This window comes from Podarcis cretensis, assembly GCF_951804945.1.
Source record: "Podarcis cretensis genome assembly, chromosome: 1".
Taxonomy (NCBI): Eukaryota; Metazoa; Chordata; class Lepidosauria; order Squamata; family Lacertidae; genus Podarcis; species Podarcis cretensis.
In genome coordinates, this window is record NC_137170.1 from 93743266 (window position 1) to 93766866 (window position 23601).

General features: G+C 41.2%; 2 protein-coding genes across 4 annotated transcripts in view; one reads left to right on the forward strand and one right to left on the reverse strand.

Moving 5' to 3' along the window:
• Positions 1 to 3582, reverse strand: part of HSPBAP1 (HSPB1 associated protein 1) — a 52139-nt gene extending 48557 nt beyond the window's left edge. The window contains exon 1 of one of the 2 annotated variants that reach the window (XM_079993971.1): positions 3314 to 3582. Coding sequence is in view for 1 of the 2 variants with exons in the window: in XM_079993969.1 (XP_079850095.1) it covers positions 3314 to 3356 (43 nt within the window). In the remaining variant the exon portion in view is untranslated. The remainder of the gene's footprint in view (positions 1 to 3313) is intronic. The other variant, XM_079993969.1, reaches the window with a different exon arrangement.
• Positions 3583 to 4178: 596 nt separating this feature from the next.
• Positions 4179 to 23601, forward strand: part of SLC49A4 (solute carrier family 49 member 4) — a 70604-nt gene continuing 51181 nt past the window's right edge. For both annotated transcript variants that reach the window (XR_013843163.1, XM_079993925.1), the window contains exons 1-2: positions 4179 to 5140; positions 16907 to 17000. Coding sequence is in view for 1 of the 2 variants with exons in the window: in XM_079993925.1 (XP_079850051.1) it covers positions 4732 to 5140; positions 16907 to 17000 (503 nt within the window). In the remaining variant the exon portion in view is untranslated. The remainder of the gene's footprint in view (positions 5141 to 16906; positions 17001 to 23601) is intronic.

Consider the following 23601-nt stretch of genomic DNA (forward strand, 5'->3'; position numbering starts at 1 on the left):
CATCAATATGAACACAGGGTGAGTGTGAATAATCAGCTTCAGATTATTTATTGATCCGATCCAAAAATTACCTAAACATTGCCCAGTTGATGGGACTAAATAAACTGGGCATTGTACCATGTGAGCATTATGAACAAGTTCCCCTTAATGAATATGAAGTCAAAAGTTCTCTAACCAGTCGGGGGGCAGGGAATCACTTCACAGTTCAACCTGATGCATGTTTACTCACAGGCAAGTCTTACTGTATTTAGTGGGGTCTTTTCCCTAGTAAATGTGCAGTACAGTGCTACCTCGGGTTAAGAACTTAATTCGTACCGGTGGTCCGTTCTTAACCTGAAACTGTTCTTAACCTGAAGCACCACTTTAGCTAATGGAGCCTCCCTCTGCTGCCATGCCGCAATTTCTGTTCTCATCCTGAAGCAAAGTTCTTAATCCAATATACTATTTCTGGGTTAGCGGAGTATGTATGTAACCTGAAGTGTCTGTAACCTGAGGTACCACTATATTAGAACCTCAAAGAGATGGATATACTACTTGGAAGGTGTAAGATAGTACTGTATTTATCAATTATGAACACCGCTCATAAACTAATAGGCTATTGGCGATGCAACATAATGAGATGAACAGATTTCCCCATTCACTTAAAAGATAGTTTGGATATAAACCACTAGAAAAGAAAAAATATAAAAAATAAGGAAATCGTAGGAGAACTTCTCATAAAATCACATTGGGATCTGAATGGGGGGGGGGGTCCACAACTGCCATAACTACAAAAAAAAGGAGAAATATTTAGTGAAGTCTGCATCTAATGCTGCAATTCTAGACAAACTTGTGGCCAGTTCTTATGCAGAGGTGGATTCAATTGACTTAGGCATACTGAACTCATCATAGGATCAGACTGTTGCCAGTGTCGGATGGCAGATAATGCACCTATCTTGCTGAAGCTAAGCTAGGCTGGGGCGGGATGAGAGACCACCTGGGAACCCTACACACACCGTGTTGATTTCCATGGAAACAAAAGAGGATATAAACATAATATATAAAGTAAAAATATGAGCATGATTCATTAACCTCAGGGGAACTTGCTTCCACATCAACATGCATGTGTGCAAGAAGGAGAACCTAAACAGAAATAAAACTAAGCAACCACATCTATTTAAAAAGTAAAAATGTGAGTAAGTTTAATTGCCCACATAGGGACTTGCTTCCACATGAACATGCATGTGAGCAGAAAGAAGGAAGAACTAAAACAGCATTAAAAAAGCAAGAAGTAAATTGAGTTATGCAGGCAACAGGCCAGTTCTTCAAGCATCATCAGCATCAACTTGAACTATTTTTTTGCACCTTCATGTGCATGATCAAATTCAGCATCAGTACAGCGGTACCTCGGGTTACGAACTTAATTCGTTCTGGATGTCCGTTCTTAACCCGAAACTGTTCTTAACCTAAGGCACGCTTTCGCTAATGGAACCACATGATTTCTGTTCTCATCCTGGGGCAAAGTTTGCAACCCAAGGTACTACTTCCGGGTTAGCGGAGTTTGTAACCTGAAGTGCTTGCAACCCGAAGCTTTTGTAACCCGAGGTACCACTGTATGCACTTAACTGCTGCAAGGCTAGCAGCTCTCTCTTTTGCCTTTACCAACAGATGACATCATAATGAATTTATTTTTGCTGCAAATCCTTCCCCTTGCAACCAATATACATGGGTATGGATTGGGCTCAGTGAGGGTTTTCTCTAAGAATAAACTTCCTGCACATACCCACAGACACTTTGAAACCCAAGAAATTATGCCTCTGACTACCAGCTGCTGGGAATCACAGGTGGGCAGAGTGCTGTTTTGCTCTTGTCCACCTTGCAGGCTTCTCACGGGCATCTAGCTGGCCATTGAGACACCAGGATATGGGACTAGATGGAACACTGGCCTGATCCAGCAGTCTTGTTTTATGTTCTTATGATAAGATCTCCTAAAGCGAACATGGGCAAGGAAAATAACTGGGCAAGTGAGAACTAGTTTCACTAGAGTTGTCCTTTCTGGAAGCTTTGTGTTCAGTATCCTTCTCTACTGTGCGCACATAGACCACAGGCCAAAGGTTACCCTTTAGTATGCTGCTCTCTGCTGCTGGGAGTATTCACTTAAAGCATTGTGGGAAACATGCATTCACAAAAGGGCAATTCTGGGGGAGGCAATGAGTCATTCTTATTCCTGCAGTTTTTATATTCCAGGCATCCCAGTTTACAATCAAATAGATAGCTATGTGTCGTGGCAAAGAAAGACCTTTGGTTTAGCCCATTTGAGCATTCCATTTGTTTGCTGACTTGTAATGAAACTTCTCTAAACTTTGAAATATCAGAATTAGGTTTGATGTGCATATTCAGGACACAATTATACATATTAAGGTTAGATACCAGCTCAGTTCTCCTATCTATATTCAAAGTAAGAGGCAAAATGCAAAATATAATGCAATACAGCTGAACACAAGAATTATCAGCATGAAATGCATATACTTCGGACATCATTCCACACTTTGGTTACGAACGCTCAAATCCAAACCATTTTTCAAGGGGTGGGGGAGCACAGGAAAAATGTAAAATACAACACAATGCGTTTCCTGGAAGGCTGTGACATTGGAATGGAGGTGGATATTCATGGCCAGTCAACATTCTGTTTTTTAAATGTGACGATCAGCTTGACAGTTGTACCAGTTTTCGAAGGGAAAGAAGGAAGAATGCAAGATCTAAAGTAATATCTGAATCAAAGCCTCTCAAAGCACTGTTTTTCTTACACTTAGCTGATCAGCAAGTTAGTGAAGAGAAGAGTGGATTTATACTTTTGTTTGTGTATGTTTTGCTGTGGTGAACGCAAGATGAACACAGAATAAAGCCGGCTTTAGTGTACATTTTCTGAACTGCATGGAGAGTGTGTCCAGTAGGCAATTTTGCATATAGCCCAGTCAATGTGTACAGTCTCCAACTAAGGCTGGGCAACCATTAATCGATTAGCAGGGCATTTCATACATTGCTCGGTTAATATGGGCAGGCTGAACATTCACCAGCCAATATGCACAACGTCTACATTGTTCACCACGACTTGGCCACCACCGGCTTCAACTCGGGGTTGAAGGCGCTGCAGTCGGGAAGGCTTATATTGTATTTAACGAAGTTGAAGCCGGTTCACCAAAGGGCATGTTAACCTGATGTCTGTCCCACGTAAATTGAGAAGCCAAGACATGAGAGCCTGTGCAGGTGAGATCCGATACTTCGGCGGGCGGGGATACCTGGACAGATATTGGCACAGAAAGGAGCAACCTACCGGGCAGCGAAGAGACCACCAGAGCATCTGCTCTCGTTGCCATCGTTTCCCTCTCTCGCCTTTCCTATTCCGAAAGAGAAACCGCCCCGGTCCCCTCCTCTTTCTCCCTCAGCGGCTCGACGTTTCGCCGTCACCACCACCAGCCCTCCCCGAGATCACGTGGGAGATCAGGCGCAGAATCACGTGGCTTTTGTTTGTGTTTTGCCTTGCAAAGCGTGGGACTGCAGCTGCTGCCCTTGCTTTTCTTCGGGGAACGCGCGACTGCTTTCCACGTAACCACAAAGCTGCGTCCAACAGTCACGAGTTAGCCTGGGCAGAGCGCACTGGTGTTTACCGATATCCCCAAATAGGAAACTCTTCCCCTCCCGCTTGCGCAACGCTTGGTGGAATGCGTTCACGTATTCAGCTGCTGCTCATCAGGGATGTGGTAATCAAATCACGTGCAGACACGTGTGAACCAGCGCGGATCCTCTTCCCCAAAGAGCTGTGCAATCTAAGGGCGGGAGAGGTCAAGCTATGGGCACGTATAGGTGGACAAACCCTGAAGAATCTGGAGCTATACCTACTTGGGGGGGGGTGTTAATTTTTACTCCTCGCAACTACTACAAGGAGTAGGCAGCGAGGCGGGCTACTTTGCAAGGCTGTCTTGACGACCAACGACATATTCCTTCCCAGCATATGAGGACGATGGACTGCATTAGCGTCAGCAACACAAATCTTGAAATGCTTTATTTTAAAAAAAACATTAAACTCAGACCAATCACATTGCCTCCGCCTCAAAACAAGGCACGCGTTAGACCATAAACTCGTGTTTTCGCTACTAATCTTCTAGGTGCGTGTTGACATGCCGCTCACTCCTGGCGACACCAAAATCCTGCATTTCCCTCCCTTTCGTCTTCAATGGACAGCCGTCGCTTCTGCCCCTGAAAACGCCCGCAACGTAGGGTTGTGTCCCAACGTTAGCCCTCCTCAGAGGAGACCCGCCGAATTCAATGTACGTTGCTTTATGTTAAAGGCCAGCAATTTCAGTGGGTCTGCTCCGGGTATTATAATAAGCACAGGACTGCCAGCGTCTTAACCTGACACACATCCTCACTCAGGTGCAAGCGCTTATGGTGGGCTTCATTCCCACGTGAAACCGCGCCCGGGCTGAAAGCAGGAAGTTCCGTGTGCAAGACAAGCAACCATTCGCCGCTCTATTCTTTTCCTCTCTCTATGCGCTGCCTGGTGCCGAGAGGCGCTTCGGCGTCGGGTGAGGCCCGGCTGAATCGCGCATGCGGCTGCCCGGGCTGCTGCCTTCTGCCTGCGTTACTGCAAACGCCGCCGAAGTGGGGTTACGTTAGGACGCCGGCCGGCCGGCTAGGCAGGCAGGCAGGCGACAGGCAAGCGGGCGGCGGGGGGTCTCCTTCCCTGAGGCGATGGGCTCGGACTGGAGCAGCCCCGAGGAGCGGGAGCCCCTCTTGCAGCCTCCGCCGGCGCCCGCGGCGCTGCCCCAGCACTACCCTGCGCATGGCCAGCCCCGGAGGACGGCAGCGGCCTCGCGGGCGGCTGCTCCCCGCAGCCCAGGGCTGGTCCCCGCGGCGCCTCCGCGCGTGCCGCCGCCGCCTCCGCTGCCCGGCCGCGTGTACGGGCGGCGCTGGCTGGTGCTGCTGCTCTTCTCGCTGCTGGGCTTCGCGCAGGGCCTGGTGTGGAACACCTGGGGCCCCATCCAGAACTCGGCCCGCCAGGCCTTCCCCTTCTCCAAGCTGGACATCGCCCTGCTCGTCTTCTGGGGGCCCATCGGCTTCGTGCCCTGCTTCTTCTTCATGTGGCTCATGGACAAGAAGGGTAAGGGAAAGAGGAGGGCGGGCGGGCGGGCTGGCTGGCTGGAGCGGGGCCTGCTTCTTTTAGTGTTCCCACCCCACCTAAATATCTGGGGCAAATACCCAAAGGGATGGGCAGGGGGGCAGCGGTACAACAACCCTACTAGGTAGAAACAACTGAGTCTTAAAAGGGGAACAATTTGTGGCAGAAGCTTTCATGGATTAGAGTCCGCTTTAGTTAGAGACGGGGTAGTACCTAGAAGAAGGGCTGAAGTTCACGTTTTTGACCACGTCCCATGCTGTTATTTACTTAATTTATTGAGTTTCTCTGTCTTTCCTAACCAAAGAGCCCATATGGTGGTACCTCGGGTTACATACACTCCAGGTTACAGACTCCGCTAACCCAGAAATAGTGCTTTGGATTAAGAACTTTGCTTCAGGATGAGAACAGAAACCATGCTCCAGCGGCGCGGCAGCAGCAGGAGGCCCCATTAGTTAAAGTGGTGCTCCAGGTTAAGAGCAGTTTCAGGTTAAGAATGGACCTCCGGAACGAATTTAGTACTTAACCCGAGATACCACTGTATTTCCCACAAGATAAAAAGTTTCTAGAGGGAAGCGATGTGTCTCAAGCTGCTCACTTTACTGAATATCTGCTTCTTAAAATACTGTACAGATCTGTATTACTTATTTAGCAGGTGTGCTGATATTCTATGTTCAAGGTGGATAGCAACATAGAATACGCCCCACATTATTTCAACGTAGCAAAAGGAGTCATAATAAAACATAAAAAATACGCAACCAAATCAAATAATTTCCACGGAAATCATAAGATCTAAAATAAACAAACAAAAAAATAACATCACAGCAACAATCTAACCCCCCACCCCCAAAAAACAATACCCTGGCCCCAGTGTCTGTTCAGCAGCCTCAGCTTTGCAGCCTCAGCTTTTGTAGCTGGAGTCAGTCAGGCCTGCACCCTTCCAGCCCAGGTAGAAAAGGGTCTGCAGGGCAGGGAGCAGGTCTTCTAGGACTCATAGCAAAGTTAAGAATTCCTTCTGAACTTTCACGGGCCTTTTGTTGTGCTTACAGTAGCTCTTTGGATCTGTGGTCATTGCTGCTTAACAATCATATTTTAATGCTGTGCCAGAGTAGATCACATTGGTTGAAACCAGATTCTATGAGCTACTTTGCTGGTTCAGTGACTTAAAGGTGTAGACTTGAGGAAACGGTTAGTGAAATAAGGATGCTGTTCGTCATTCTTGTTCCTTGCTCCTAAAGTGGTGTTTGTATGTGCATTTGCAAGTGTGTATGTACGGACCACATTTTTTGTACAAAAGAAAAGGTGAGTAATGGTGAGTAACAGAAAACTTGGCAGGTTAACCTGCCTGTTTATGTAGCGCAGGATTTTACATTGCACAACAAAGTTACAATGGATGGGGTTGGGATATTTATGAGATATGGGAAGTGGATGAATCAGTGGGATGCAGAAGGTGTCCTGACTCTTCTCACTCAAAGCTGATGGCCTCACAGTCAACCCTCTTTCACTCTCCCCAATTCAGGACAGAATACCCCAACCTCAAAACCTGTTTGTTACTCATGTTCATTGTCATCCACATTTTTGATAGCTCAGGTGTTTGGCGCTTACATGGGGGAAAGAACAAGGCCACACCATCTCTCTGCATTACTTCGCTGTCTCCTGGTACCACTCCCCTCCATGTTGTATTGAGTGGTATATAGACCAACATACACAGGCCAATTATGCAATCTAGAACCCTGATTGTGCAGTGTTCTAAGTCACATGGTAAAACCTCACATGTAGAGCAGGCTTCCCACTTTAGACTTTCAAGGTGTCTCTGTGTAAGGAGGAATAGGTTTGAGGGTTTTTTCCAGTAGGACTAAAGGAAGAGAGTTACATACAGAGCTGATTTTGGGGCCCAAAGCTCAAAGCATTTTGGGGGATGCTAACTGTCTTTAGAAAGCTAATATGGGAGCATGGATGAGGTTTGTTGGAGTGTTTAAATTGAACCCCCTACCTGTATATTTGTAAATAAAACTCGTTTATTATAGCAATATATGTATTCTGCAACCTTTGTCCAAGGGAAGCATACCTTGGTTGAGTGCTGCTCTTTTGGAATATCTTGCTGCCTGTAGTCGTGGAAGGAGCACAATCATGCTATGCTCAGGTGTCTTCATTCTGAGTCCAGTGTTCAAAATTTGCCAGGTGCATTTTGCGACTGGCACGTGGCCAACTGTGGCCATGTGGAGATCTCTGGATGCCAAGTTGGCTACTGACATTTCCATTTGGCTGTCCCCTCCAGCTTTCTTAAGCAGGTGAGCAAAATATCTTATTTATTGCATATATGCCCCACATTTTTCTCCAAGGATTGCAGGTGTCTCCCCACTTGTGCACAATCAGCACATGCGCTTCCACTGACATACATGCCATCTTTGGCACTGAAAGGGTCAGGGGAATTCCCACTCATATGCCACCTAGTGACATGTGCAGCAGCTGGGAACAGAACCGCTGCGTAAGTGGGGATTCCCTTGTACATGGTTCACCCCTATTCCTCAGTTAATCCCGACAATAAACCAGTGAGGTAGAGGCTGTGACTGGCCCAAGGTCACCCAGTGAGCTTCATGATCTACCAGGTCCTGGTCTGACACTCTTAACCAGTACAGTGGTATCTCAGGTTACATACGCTTCAGGTTACATATGCTTCAGGTTACAGACTCCACTAACCCAGAAATAGTACCTCGGGTTAAGAACTTTGCTTCAGGATGAGAACAGAAATTGTGCTCCAGTGGTGCGGCGGCAGCAGGAGGCCCCATTAGCTAAAGTGGTGCTTCAGGTTAAGAACAGTTTCAGGTTAAGAATGGACCTCTGGAATGAATTTAGTACTTAACCCAAGGTACCACTGTACACCACACTGGCTTCCTAGAGTACTTCTGCTATGGGGCAGCTCTATAAATTGTTGGTAAATAAATTTGGGAAAACAGAATGTCACTTAGAGAAGAATCTGAAATAGTTCCCTTGAAGCTTGATTTTGTTTTATTCTGGATTGCTTCAATTGATGTTTTAATGTCGTGTTAACTGTTTTGAGATCTTTTCTTTAAAATATAAAGCTGTATAGAAATGAAATGTATACCAATAACGATAATAATAAATTTCAGTGCAAAAGACACCACAGCAACATGCCTAGGCATTCTGTTGTAATGACCATAACCTTGGTTTAAGGTGCCATTTGGTGACTAGCTTATATATCTGAGTTTCTAACTCTGGCTGAGCCTCTAGTTCTGCCTTTTGCATCAGAAATGCCCATTGTTATGGAGAGTTTGAATATATTCTGTTGTAAATGAATGCTGAAAATATTCCTACTACAACTTGGGAAGAAAATCAGTTGTCCCCAGAATGCTTCATCAATATGGCCGCAGTTACAGTGGTGCCTCGCAAGACGAAATTAATCCATTCCGCGAGTCTCTTCGTCTTGCGGTTTTTTCGTCTTGCGAAGCACGGCTATTAGCGGCTTAGCGCTATTAGCGGCTATTAGCGGCTTAGCGCTATTAGCGGCTATTAGCGGCTTAGCGGCTATTAGCGGCTTAGAAAAGGGGGGGGGAGGGAAAAAACTCGCAAGACATTTCGTCTTGCGAAGCACCTCAAAAGACGGAAAACTCTTTTGTCTAGCGAGTTTTTCATCTTGCGAGGCACCACTGTATTTGACCTTTGGAGCAGGTAATTTAATCTGCTGGAACAGAAACTCATGACTACATCCATTCTTTTTGTGTCCTCTTTCCCTAGAAGGTTTTGTGTACCTTCTCAACTTTCTTTAGTTTCCCCTTAATGTTCTCCCTAATCACAATTCAGAAAAAAAACCCTGCTGTTTAAAGGGAACAAAAGTGAACCATCTAGCACAAAATTGATGTCTATATGTCTAGTATATTGTCTGGCATTCATTGTAGTTTTCATAAAGAAGAAGATTCACAAGCAGACAGCTCTATGAATAGGTATATGTAAATGTATTTTTTAAAGAAACTTGGATTAAGAACATAAAAGTGGTGTTGCTGGAACAAGTCTAACATGTCTCCTGACAGTAGCCAGTCACATACTGTTGGAGTGCTTGCAGACAGGACACTACCCTACAGCCATATCGTCCTGTTTACCCCTAGTGATCAGAGTTAAATTGCCTATAAGCATTGGGACTTCATTTCTATTTTTTTATGTCAGCTGAATTTGTCTAATCCTCTATTTTAAAAAGCTTTCAAAGCTTATAACCATCACAAGGAATAGCAAATTCTATATCAAATATGGGGTCAAGAAGAAATTCATTTTGCCTGCCCTGAATTTATCTACTGTCCATTTCACTGCATGACCTCATCACTGAAAGGTTCTCATAGTTATCACTATACATTAAAGATCTTTTAAGTCTTTCAGGAGTCCTAAATCTTTCAGCATACAAGCATCTCTCTTTCTGGTGGTTGACAAAAGTTGGCCAGACCAGTTATGTGAACCCAAAACATTCAACAGATTTGTCATTGTGCTTTAGTGTTCAAGTAGTTTCAGAAACAGTCAGTTGTGCATTGATAGATAAATGTGAGCACATGGAAGTTAAACTTGCACTGATAGTGTTTAGATATTGGTTCACATTGTATTGCTCATATAATAAGGGAGTATGAGGAGTTTAGGGGAGGAGTTGGAGCTTAGAGCACAGAAATAACGCAACTAAAGTTGAGAAAATTAGAAAGTGGTTCAGTCTATGACAGTAAAATGCAACTTATAATATTTATCAATATACACTCGGATAAACTTAGTAGTAATGGCCTACAGCTGCTCTTCAAGAAGGCAGCAGCAAAAAAAACACACAAACAACAACAACAACAACCCTGGAAGGGGTTTAATAGGTTAGATCTAAAATATGTCAATAAAATTAAGGAAGTTTGTGCCCTGTCATGCCTAGCATAAGAAAAAACACGAACTTTGTTATGAAAAGGATGAATAAAATGCTAGCAGTTATGCTGAAAGTGCAGGGGTAGCAAAAATACTTTTTTGATTACTGTTAATTAATCTTTATAACATTTGAATGTCTTGTCATTCCATATCCCGAAGGCTTTGAATGAATCGCAGCATTTTAAAATTAAATGTTAAATAAATAAAGTTAAATAACTCCACACGGACGTGGAAATGTTATGTAATGGATTACATCAAATTTTGTGGAAGACATTAATTTACTTAATTTAGCAAATCTTGAAGGAAATGAGATTGAGGGTTTCTTATGAAGTAATTAACAAAGCAGTTAAATGCTAAGTATTAGTGTCTCTTCTGTGCTGAAGGTAGCTTGACATCTTGGTTTTGCAATTTTATGTTGCATTTACAGGCTGTGGCATTAAAAAATACTTTTGTTTTTATGTTACTATGGGGAGATACTCAAATAGCTCCATGCTGATTGAGAGAGCACATTTTTGCAGATACAGGGTGCAGTCTAACTTTCATGAACACAGAGAACAATTAAAACTTCTAAAAACAGATTTAGACCGGGAAATATCTCAAAATGCTTCTGAAAGGGTTAGGCCTTCATTTGGCACTGAAAAGACCACAGAGATAGCACCTAGCTAGTACTTAATGAGAGGGAATTCTAAAGGGTACGAGCCACTAACGGCCCAATTCCTATATAGTTTGGAACAGACCTTTCCTGCAGAGTACAGTGATTGATTGGATATACGAGGTGTGGGATAACCCTTTAGGTCAGTGTTTCCCAAACTTGGGTCTCCAGCTGTTTTGGGACTACAATTCCCATAATACCTGAGTGCTGGTTCTGCTAGCTAGGGATGATGGGAGTTATCAAAAAACAGCTGGAGACCCAAATTTGGGAAACACTGCTTCAGGTCTTGAGTATTTGGTAAGCTGAGAATATTCAATTTAGGTACAATCGATTAGCTCTAGAACAATCATACTAATAAGGAAATTCAAGGGATTTTATTTTGCACAGGAGTATTAAACACATTTTAAAATCAATTTTTGAGGGGAAATGCAGTACCATGAAGCCCAACATACAAATTATCTATTGATGACAAGAATAGAAACTAATTGGAAGAAGGATAAATTGAGATATCTCCAATTCCCATCCTTTAGGATTTAATAATGGTACCATAAATAGTAGCTCAATTTCTTGGATCTTTGCAGCATAATCAGCAGATTGACTTCTTGATTTTGAGAAGTAAATATGCTCAGTCGACAGTTTGTTCTTGAGAACTCTCTTGGTGGACCCAAAGCTTCTCACCATTCAGAAATAGTGAGGGATATTTTTGAGCTATACAGTAGAGTAATTTGACCTTAAATTTAGTGAATGTGGCATTTTATTCTAAAACACTTGATCATTACTAGAAATATTAAGACCTACATGAATTAAACATAATGTATGTGTTTAAAGTTTAGTACTGAAAGTTACTATTTCAGAACCTGTTTAGATCTCCAGTCCAGCAGATCCCAAGCAGTTTCAATATCCGGGCTAAGGGAAATTTATGTAATTTAAAATATTCTATACTGTTTTTCTTAAAGAAAAAAACCAACATAGTGCACACAAGGACACAGTATCAGATAATAAAATAAAAATAATCAGTAAATCCAACAGCAACAGAAATAATCAGTTAGCCATTACTGATCAACCAGTTGGTTCTCATCTCGACCATGAACTCACTCGGTGGCATTAAGTGGGGAATTTGTGGCCCTCCAGATATTGCCAGACTGCAGCTCTGACCAACAGCTATGCTGCCTGGGATTGATGGAGTCCAACAACATATTGAGGGCCACAGATTTCTGACACTTGAATTATTGAGAGAATGTTACGTGAAGTGCTTTGATCACTCAAAAACTCCATGTGGGTATGAAGTATTCATTATCACTCACTTGGATATTTATATTCTGTTTGCAATGAAGGCAGTGTAGAAAAGAAAATCAGCTCAGGAACCACACCAGATTACACTGCACATAGACGTGTGCATTTGTCGGGGTGGGCGTGGGGGGAGAGATTGGTAATGTATGAAGTGCTGCTGGTATGTTATGAAGTAATCTCATGTGCTTTTCTTTTACAGTTGTAGCTTCCTTAACTGATATTTCAGCTTCCTCAAAACTGTTCTCAACCCCTAAAACTCAGCACTATTCTGTTTTCTTCCTCCTCTCTTGCAATGTTTGAGCCTATATCTGATCAGCCTCTAGGACAGAGTGTTTTGAAAGTAAAATATATGCTTTTAAGGAACAGCTCCTTTAATTTGTTGATAATTGCAAGCGTAGATATTATCTCCATTCCTTTGACATCATACCCGTGGTTTGTTTATATACTCTTTCATTGGTGATTTCAGGTGAGTTGTCAAAAATAAAATAATAAATACATATAAGACAGACAGATAACATACAAACTGAAGAGTGTAAAGTACTGGAGATGGTCATAATGTTTTAAGTGCCTGCATAAATGTTTTTGCCTGGTGTCTAAAAGACAGCAAAGTTGGTGTCAGGCATACCTCCCTGAGGGAGGGCATTATGTTTACATGCCTGTTACCCATAATTAATGCTAACAAAAGTTCTCTCTGTTAGAGTTTACAAACCTGCTTCAGATACAGCAGTTCATACTCCCTTTATTTGCCAGCCTTAAGGTCTTCTGAGTGTTGGAAGACTCAGGACAGTCAAAAGAAATACTTCTTCACACAGTGTTAAATTAAACACTAGGATTCACTCTCCCCAAAAGTAGTGGTGGCAATGAGAATTGGGCATTCATGGAGCATAGTGGCTGTTAGTCATGATGGCAGTGTTCTGCCTCTTGCTAGGAATCGCAAGTGGGGAAAGCGCTGTTACACTTAGGACATTTTTGTGAGCATCCTGTAGTCATCCGGTTGGTTACTGCAAGAACTGGATGCTGAACTAGATGTACCAGCTCTGCTTTTCATCTAATGACCGTGCCAGCGAGCTTGAAGGAAAGTTGTGTTGGACTGTGCTCAAGAGAGAGATTTGAAGAGTAGTTGCAGATTGAAACTATGAGTATTTTGAAGGAGGGGGTTATTTATGTTTCAATAAACCTTCAAGGAGCATCTCCTTTCCAGCCCATAGTGACTCAGCCTGAGTTGTTTGCAGTGGCAAATGGTCACATTGTGAGAGAAAGAAACAAAAGCAGAAGTGAAGTAACTAGTTGTACCAGATGTACTAGATGTAACTAGCAGCAAATGTAAAAATAGGGCGTTTGGTTGCTTCACTTGTTTCCTCAATTCACCATGCCACCCAGTGTGCCATCTTGCTTTCTCCAAGGCACTGTCTGTTTCTTAAGGGAGATACCGCATTTTCATTACTCAGTGGGCATGTTCATGGTACTGTCAGATTGAATAAGCTACTGAAAATTTATTGATGTTCTGTGCAGCTGAGAAGCAGGATATTAAAACTTAAAAGACTTAGAAATATAATAGATTTTATTGAAAATAATAAAAGTTGTTCTGAATTTAGCATTTTGGTCGTACTGCTTAATTCTGTCTTCATTATCCATGCATATAAATTTGTAGTCTAGGAGCTAATCTTTCAACAGACTTACTGCGTGTTTTATAGGCTGCAGGTCTCCACTATGATTAGTACAGTGGTACCTCAAGTTAAGTACTTAATTTGTTCCGGAGGTCCGTTCTTAACCTGAAACTGTTCTTAACCTGAAGCACCACTTTAGCTAATGTGGCCTCCTGCTGCTGCCATGCCGCTGGACCCCGATTTCTGTTCTTACCCTGAAGCAAAGTTCTTAACCTGAAGCACTATTTCTGGGTTAGCGGAGTGTGTAATCTGAAGCGCATGTAACCTGAGGTACCACTGTATATCCAAAGGCTGCTGATGTTTGGTTGATGAACAAGACAAGCACCAGTGCTAGTAAATGTTTTTGCGTTTGTATAGTTGTAGGTCCTCTTAACATATACATGACAGCCCTTTAGATATTTGAAGATGGTTATCATCTTTCCCCTCAACACAGTGAGATGAACTGTTGATGCAACAAAACATGGTACACAAACATGCATATGGCTTTTGAGGAGCTAGCTATATGATGTGCAAAATTGCATAGAGGCTTGATCCCACTATTTAAAGAAAGACATCTTTTTGTGGGGGGATTTGATGGAAGTGGTGTGGGAAGGGATGGTTAACCCTTCCCTACCTGCTCTTTTGACTTGGGTCTCCTAGCTGTTCCCACATGGAGTTAAAGATTTATATTTACCTGCATTTAGAATCCTGGATGGTGGGAAGCCACCCAAAGCTCCATCTCCATCGGTTTATTTTAATTTTTTAAAAAATGACATGAGTCATACATACTGTATTTGTGTGTTATGTGTCTTTTACTCCAGAATCGGGCATGATCCAGTCCACTGTGGGTACATTGCCCATATTGAGCACAGTTGACAGTATCCAGAGGGAGAGCTAGATGTGAATATGGGGAAAATGCAGAGATTTCCTATTCACTCTGAAGTTCCATAGTGCTGCATTTACACACTTTTTATGCATTTACAGGTAGATGGTGGGTGGGAAACAGGGCTCCATTGAGACTAAGTGAGTACTATGTGGGTGTTACACCCGCAATGGACCAGATGAAGCTCCTAAAATTTAGGCCACCACATCAAATATTTTAAGTTCAAATTGTAAACTTGCTGTTGGGAAAAAGTAAAGTTATAATTTTACAAAGATAATCTTATTTTTGAATTTCTGTTTGGTCCGTTGTTTGCCCTCAAGACCTTCTGCTGTAATGCAGCCACCCTTTATAGAGTATAATATTAGTGCAGCATCTCCAGCCAGCCCTCTGTGACCTTTATGCTTTATCACCTTAATCAAGCTACCTGCTTGACATTTTTAAAAGAAGATTTTTTCTCTTCTTGGCAGTTCTTGATGTGTATGGCATTATTCTTTAACTATAGATAATTTCCTAGGAATACGTGCATATTAAGAAGATACAAAAGGTCGGAGAAATCGTGAGCACTATTCAAAGCCCTTCAGAGTATTGCATTATAATTTGTAGCTCAAAAACCAAATGGTTTGCGCTAAAGTGCTGCACCTGGAAAAATAGTTGAATCCATCATTTGACCCTGATCCATGAGTCTCTTATCTACGATCCATAAATTTTGTACAGGCTTGGTAGCCAGTTAAAATTTGTGCTAAAGGTGGGGAGCAGGATCTTGATTGTGATGTCACACTGAGTGCTGCACTACAAGAACCAGTCTTTCACTGGACAGCTTCAAGCTGAGAGTGGTGGACTGTGGTTCATTTTTGTTTTTCTGGTCTGATGAGAAGCTCAGAAAGTAGCAAGAGATTTCACTTATTCAATGTGAAGTTTGCAATATCTCTTCTGTGCTTGGAGAAAGGAGAGGGGGAAGGTGCAAGGCATTGCACTGTCTCTAAAAAGGATTGCAAAGCAGGGAGGCATATTGTCACTTTTCAGTCCTTCAATCCGTGTGAAGTCTGAGCAGTGTGAAGTCTGGTAGGAGGTCTTGCAGGAAAAATATGTGCTTGTCAATGGTGAGCTGGCAACCATTCTCACATTTTTATCATGTGAACTCAACATTAAATATAATAAATAAGTTAATTGTGTACTGCATCTATAAAAATCATTCCCAGCATCATGGGACTTGGGACTCTCAAGGGAGCTTCACATTCTTACCTCTTACAGTCCACACAGTCAGTTTCATGAAAGGCATTTTGCTAGTAATAAATTGGTAATGGAGACTATGTGTGAACTCAACCTAAAACAGCCAACAGAATATTCAGAAGAAAGACATGTAGTATTAAACAAGTGATTCCTCTGAGGAGGAAGAAATCTCTTGATTTATGACAATAGAACATTCTGCAAAACTCAAAACTGGCCGAAACATATAAATACTTTTTCTTGAGGGCTTAATATTGGGCTCCATTCCTAATACTTTGTTCCCTGTTGTCTGGGATCTGTATCTGCTACAGTGTGTATGTATCCGCTCTCTGGATCAGCAACAGGAATTCTGTCATAAGGAATATATTAGTATATTTATTCATATGAAGTTATAGCAGTCTTAATAAAGATCTTTATCCGACCACATGTTATTCTTCAATAGCACACATGTAGAGAAGATATAAACATCCAATAAATGCCAATGTAGTATTTTAAAAACGCTGGATGCAGCAACTGGCAATTGGACCTGAACACTGCAGTCTTTGCTGCTTTTTTTGCAGTATCGCAAATAAGCAAATTCTTCCAATGTAGAAGCCATATTTATTTCAGGATTAGATTTAAGACTCCACTTTGAAAAACAAACAGGAAGGGAAAATGTTAACTATTTCAGAAAAGGAAATGATATGCATCCACTTCTCCCTTTTATACATGAGACTAGATAAATCATTCAGATTTGGCACGTGAATTACCTGTCCAGTAATTCCTTGCAGCTGTGGCAGGTCTGATGTGCATACAGAGCTCTGACCCCTTACCACAGCTTCCCCTCCGCTTTCAGTAACATCTCTGTGTAGAAGACATGCCTATGTAGAGCTGCCCTCTCTTTCAAATTGATTGGAGAAGGCTGTTTATTTAGGTGCCTTGGGTGTTTAAGTCTGCATAGGAGTGTCAGCTGAAATTTTAGTTAAGCATGCAAACATTAGCACTGTTTTTAAAAGTTCTTACTCTGTTAATATCTGTCTATGTTTGTTTTACATATCCTGTAAGATGCACTTCCTCAAAAGGAGGGTTACTTTTGTAATTGCTACTTTTTATGTCACATGTTTGGATACGCCTGTGTTTTCCTTGTAAAATTGCTATTCTTTTCCATTTAGGCCTCAGGGTAACTATGTTGCTGACATCATCCCTCATGGTGGTAGGAGCTGGCCTGAGATGTGTTCCTGTATCAGACCAAGAAACAAGGAAATGGTGAGAGATTTATTATTTGTTCTTTAGTGGCTGGGGAGGGGGACCTTTCCAAATTATCTTGTATCAGTAGGATACAAGGGTTTTACTGTGAAGACTGTGGTGTAGCTAAAGCATATCTGGTGACGCATAACCATTGTGATAACCGGTAGCAGTTGGAAGATGTTGAAGTAACCTAGTTGAAGACATTCTGCAGTTTAAATCTAGTTTTCTACCATGGAAAGCTACATGAGAAAAATCCAATAAAACCATTCTAATGGCATTTTCCCCCCTTAGGGCTGAATAAGATTATTTGTGAGATACAGTACTGTATGTAGCATCCGGCTACTAGACTGTGTTTCAGTCACACAGGAGGGGAGAGACACCCCCCCTCCCACCCCATGTGCTACCTTCTAGATAAGGACCACCCCCTTTCCTGACCACCAGATATTCTGAGATTTGAAAGGGTTATGAAGACTGGCCTCTTAACCACCTTCTGCCTCAGATGCTCTAATTTTGCAAGCTGTTAGGTCATGCCCACAATACTGTGGTTCACCAGCAATGGAAATAAAACTTGAAGGAATTTGTCATGGTTTAAACACAACAAAAGAATGAATATGTAGCTCTGCATGTGTGAGGACCATTAAAATATATTTTCTGACTCCCAAGTTTCTAGAGCAGGTAAAAAACAACCAAAATCAGATTGTAATTGCCTTGTGGTCCCCAGATCATACCCCTGGTTATAGTAGAACTGATTCTACATTCATGAGACTCGCTTCCACCATTGTCACTGCCAAGATGAAACTCACCCAGACTCAAAAACAGTAAATAACAACAACACCACCACAACCAACAACAACAACAATGTAGTGTTTATCTGTGCAGGATAGTTTGAAAATGGGATATTTGAACATTCTGCAAAAAATAATAATTAATCTGATATAGTAAAATCAGCTTAAGTCCAAAGTGGAACGTAGAACTTTGCTCACAAGGAAAGGGGCACATCACATTAGAAAGGCCAGATGGTGTTTGCTCAAATATGAGATATGTATGTGCTTTTATTTGTAGAACAAAAAAAAAAAGTTTATTAAATAGTCCACCACAACTCCTTGCAATTTTCAAGTGGTTTGCGAGAGTCTGATGGGGAACTGCTCAAGGGCAGAGCTCTAGGTTTCACAAGGCAACTCAAAAGAGACATAGCTATGGCTGTAGTTGTAGCCACAACATTACATTGTGTCCTACATTCTAGGTTACTCCTCATGCGTCCTTTCTAAAATGTTAACATTTCCACTTCTTTTAAAAAGTAGCTTTCCAGGACTCTGTTTATTTTAAAAAATTGTCAGGTAACTTTTGTGCAAGGCATAGAAACCAAGTAGGATATTGGAAGGGCTTCCAGCGAGCAGGGACTTGACAGATGGTGCAATTTTCTGCCCTCTGTATACTCCCTCTACCATTTTTCCCCAGACCTTTTTGCAAAATGAATTAGCTTTGTTTATAGTGCTGGATATGCAGCAAATCCACATGTGTGTTGCATCTAATAATATAAACAAAACTTACTTATTTTGGTAAAAATTAATGTGTGTTTTCCAGAATTGCATTTTGTAGGGAATTACTTCTATCTCTGAGTCTATAAATTGTCATTTATTTCCCTTCTGCCTTACTATCAGTACAATTATTCACTCCACTCTATATCTGCAGAGCTTCCCCTCCCTCTTTGTAGTGCATCTACAGAGCCAGAATGTGCATTCTGTGTGTCAGTCATTCAACATGTCTCACCACTGTGGTTTGGTTTTGACCCTTTTGAAAATATATAAATTGTGATAGCTCTGTGAAACTAAAAATGTGAACATTAGTTGTTCCTTTGATGCTTACGGTAGGCTTTCAAAGGAAATGATGCTGTGTCTTATGTGTTATTGAGTATTATGAAGTTTATGCCATGTTTACAGTTACATTCCTTTCCCCCTCAAGTGTCCTTCAAAAATATTTGAACTTATAACTTGAGCTTTTCAGCTTGGTTAGGATCTGAATAAGTTTTGTGTGCTTAACAAGGTCATTTAGAAAGAATAGTGCACTTAGCTTGATTGTATTTACCTACAAAAGGAACATAAAGTATTATCCGAGGGCAAGATCATCTTTTTTATGGATATTTGCCAAGCATTTGTCATCTTTCTGAGTGAAATAAGCAGCTTAGTATAAAACAATAATGTCTTAATGACCTATTGATTGTTTTAGGGTTGGGCTGCAGTGTGAGATTTAATTAATTTTGTTTTTAAAGCACTTTGAAGTTGGGACCAACATACCCACTGAAGTTCAAAGTATTAATAATTTTATTATTTGTGGGCAGCATGCAGTGCATTGGGTTACTTTCCCTCATATAAAAATCAATAAAACAATTGGCAAAAAAAACCCTGTTCACATGCCAAGTTCCTGTGAGGAAAGGAAACTGTTGGGCTGCCAGCATCTATATTACTTAGCAATGAGTAATAAACCTTCAAGGGAAGCTATTTTGTAATGGGATTTGTAAGGGGGGGGGCATTAGGCAAGAGTGCTTAGTAGTTGGACCAAATTTTAAACAGGCCATTTGATCGGGCTTGAGAAGTCCTAATGAATTGATTGTTCTTGCAGAAGTCATGCAATTTAAGATTTAGACCTGGTAATTTAGGATGTGCCCTTTGGATGGTGGGTTTCTGGCTCAGTCGCAGTTCTCCGTGACATAAAATTCTTGGAAAGAATGTGCCTTTGATTATGTTGTGAGTGTGAGAGTTCTCAATATTTTGGCCATTTTAACTAGTCTTAGCACTCCAAAGAGTTAGACAAGAGTTGTCTATACACCCCCATTTGCTTTGCATCCAATGCACTCCAACCACTGAGAAGTGGTGTACACACAATGTTACTCACAGTCTGTATTTATCCTGTATTTGTCCTGTTGTTTCTTAGCAATACTGCTCTTCTGTATTCAGATTCTACCACACTTGGAACCACTCTTCCACAACTCTGATTTATTTTGCTAACTGCCCAGTGTTATCTGCAAACTGTGGCACTATCTTCCACAGCACACTGACACAACAATCTCAGCAGATGCAATAACTGTTTCAAGCGCTTCCAATAAGGTCCTCAGCTATGTAGACATTACTATTATGAAACACAGCTAATTATTTCTTTTTATCAATTCAGATTGAATTTGGTTTGCTGAAAAATGCATCAAAATTTAGTAAGCTTGGAGAGGGAGGAGAGGAAGAACCAGATGGCTCAGCTGTAGAGTGCTCTTGTCTTCAGGCTTGTTATTGTTGGGGTTTCACTGGTCAAGGGAAATCCGTTGTTTTCCCCCCAGCTGTTTTTCCATCCAATTTCAAACCATAGTTTATGAAGGTGGCTTGCTTTTCCACTAACCATAGTTAATATTAACCAGAAGAAATTGCAGTTAACTTAAAATGAAGCGGAAGCTTCCAACCTTCTCCTTGCAGCTGTGTCAGGAGAGGGAAGTGTGGAAGCCTGGGTGGGAAGCTAGGCCTATTCTTATTATGTCTGAATGCAGCCATTTTATCTTTTAATGGCTACAATTGGATTTATTAGTCCGCTCGTGCCATCGATGAGAAATCATTCACTGCTAAATCTCTTTGCTGCATCTGGTTAGTATCAGAGTAAGAGCCCATACCAGCCTTCTGCAGCCTGGTGCTTTCCTGATCTTGTGAGACCCCATAAGCTCCAGCCAGCATGGCCAGCGGTCAGTAATGAGTTACACACCAAAACATTTTGGAGAGTACCAGATTGGGGCAGGCTTGGCCTACAACCTCACTATGTCTATTTGTTTTGTGTGCTGCTTTTTTTAAAAAAGCGTGGCTTTATGGAAGAAAACCATCATGTTGAAACGGGTTGTTTTTGTTTTCTTCTTGTTGTTTTTTTAACATGTTCCCTGCAAGCTTCAATTCTGTTTGCTCCTCCATTTCAAACTTTGACCGACGAAACATTCTCAAGTGTCTGACAGCTGTGATGGCTGTGCAATAACACGGCATTATGATGTGACGATCTGAGAGAATATGTCGCTGTACTGTCAGGGGTCTTGCTGCATCGTTATATTGTTGCCTTTAAACTGTCAGGATGTCTGACAGAGATGCCATTGTCTTGGCTTGGTATTGCAGTGTTCGTTCCATTGCAGATTTTTGACTCTTGCTTGGCAGGCTTTCAGTAAAAAAAAGTTTCACAATAATGAGATTCCCCCCCACCCCCAGTCCATTTCATAAAAAATGGAAGTCCATTGTGCTTCAGAATCCTTATACTTTTCTTTAAAACAATAGCAGCAAGAAACAAACAGACCCAAAGATGAGTGAGAGGATCTAGCCAAGTTCAGCGTCAAAACTACTCCAGACTTATGTTGGATGCTTTCATATTTGCTCTTTCTTTTCTAGCTAGGAGCAGTTCCTATATCAAGCCACAGTGTCTTAGTTAGAAGAGCCTATTAGCTTCACTTATTTCTCTGCTTTCTCCCTGAGATGTGTCTTATTTTATTTTTAGTAGTATTATTAAGCAAAATCATTCGCACGCTACTCATATTGTATTAGGTGATTACATAACATTGAAAATGAAGCCAGATATACAAGCTAAATACGGATTTAGCAAGGGGAAAACCTTTGCAGTACAAATATATCATTTAGCAATGATAACTTGGCAGTGCATCTGTTTGCATGGATTTGTATAGAACAAGACACTTCTACATAAATATCAGTAGGTGGAAATGCTAGTTCTGCAAAAAAAAAAAAAAAACCTTTATTTTTCAGCTACATGTGAATATATGGCCATCTCTGGACCGAGATAGCCTGACCCTTGTCCATGTGCTGGCAACCCCCAGATTGGATTACTATTGGATTAATATTATGTTTTTCAAAAGACGGGGTAGTTTTATGTCATCCATTTTCATATATATTATATTCGCCAATACTTTGAAAAGCTTGTTTGATTCTTTAGTGGGATTTAGTTCCAGTAGTCTTGTTTGCTAGTTTGTGCAGTAGCTAAATATGCTCATTGGGTCGTATCCATTGGGTCTATCTGCTGATGGAGAGAATCTGTTAGTGAAAGGAGGGGAAGCAATTGATAGCAATTTCTGCCCTCTCCAGCTGCAGCTCCTGCTCCTAAATCTCCTCCAAATGGTTGGGGAATCATGTAGAGGGACATTGGTGAGTGATAATATTTTATAACATACTGATTTTAAAGAGACCCCCCCCTTGGGGTGCTACACACTGTAATCTATATGTAATTATGTTTGGTTACAAATGTTTGGCCACAGAAGAGGAAGTTGCTAAAATACATGTGGTTGATTCATCTAAGGAGTGAACCCCTTTTTTAAAATGTTGCATTTGGCCTATATACAGAATATAGGAATGCTTTCTTAACACTGGTATGTAGTATATATGACACATGGAATATGAAATAATTATTTTCATGTTTGTAAACTCACCATTGAGGATTTTACCTTGACTTTGTCTTTTTGCAGTTGGATTGTGTTAAGGAGAGCAGAACTGTTTTCTGTTTTCATTTAAACACAGTCACAGCAGTTCCCCTTTTGAAGGTAAACTTGCTTGCCCAATTACTAGCTCAAATGAAAGTTAATGCAAATTAATTCTAACTTCAAGATTTTGATTTGGCCACAAAGCTTATTTTTTAAAAATAAAAAAATCAGGTGTTCTAGTTTGGCTTTCACAAACTTTAGTCTTGAGGCAAAGGATAAGTAATTGATTATTTCATAATCCCCTCTGTTGAAATGTTCTTCTTATTTTCTTTCATAGTTTTGGTTTAAGGCTTGTTATGAAAAGCTTCATACTCTTAGATTGAACTCTCAGAGTTCACTATGTTGCTTGGTACCTGAAAATAATTAGCTGAATATTGGAAAAGTAATGTATAAACCTGAGCAGAGTATAGAAATCGATCAAAATACATCTCTTACCTTAGCCAGTCTTAAAAATGCTTTCCTATCGGTCCAAGTGCGGAACAAAATTGTCTTGCTCTTCTCATCTTTCATACAAAAGACATCTTGCATTACAGAATCAAACTTAAATTACAGTATTAGGCAGTGAGGGAAAATGCAGTTGCTCTTTGCTCCTTCTGGATAACAGAAACAAGAAGAAAATGGGGAAATAACGGGAACAAATGTTTCTAATCTCAGAGCAATTTTTAGAACAGATGATGGTTTGTAAGAAAGAGTTCCGATAGTCCTTTCAGGCTGAAATCTGCTGCAGTGATAACAAGACACCATAAAAAAAGCAAAATGCACTGATACTGTTGTGTTCATATTTTTCTGTCAGCTATATTAGCTGCTACAAATTTGTCTTCTAGAATAGTAGTAGATTACTCCATACATTGAACCATATCATGGGTATCTCCTATCTGTCCGTCTCTAGAAGATAAGGTGGAGATACACAAAAAACCCCAATGAAAAGTGGCTTAATTCTGACAGAGTTCATAAATCAGTGAATTAATACAAGTATGTGGTAGAGAGATTTCAACAAGGCTTCTGGTTTTGTTATTTGGAATGTATAAAGGCAGTAAATGCTGGGAAATGAAGAGGACAGATTGTCGGTGGTTGGGAGTGTTATTAATTCCAAAGTGAATTAATAATAATAATAATAACAAT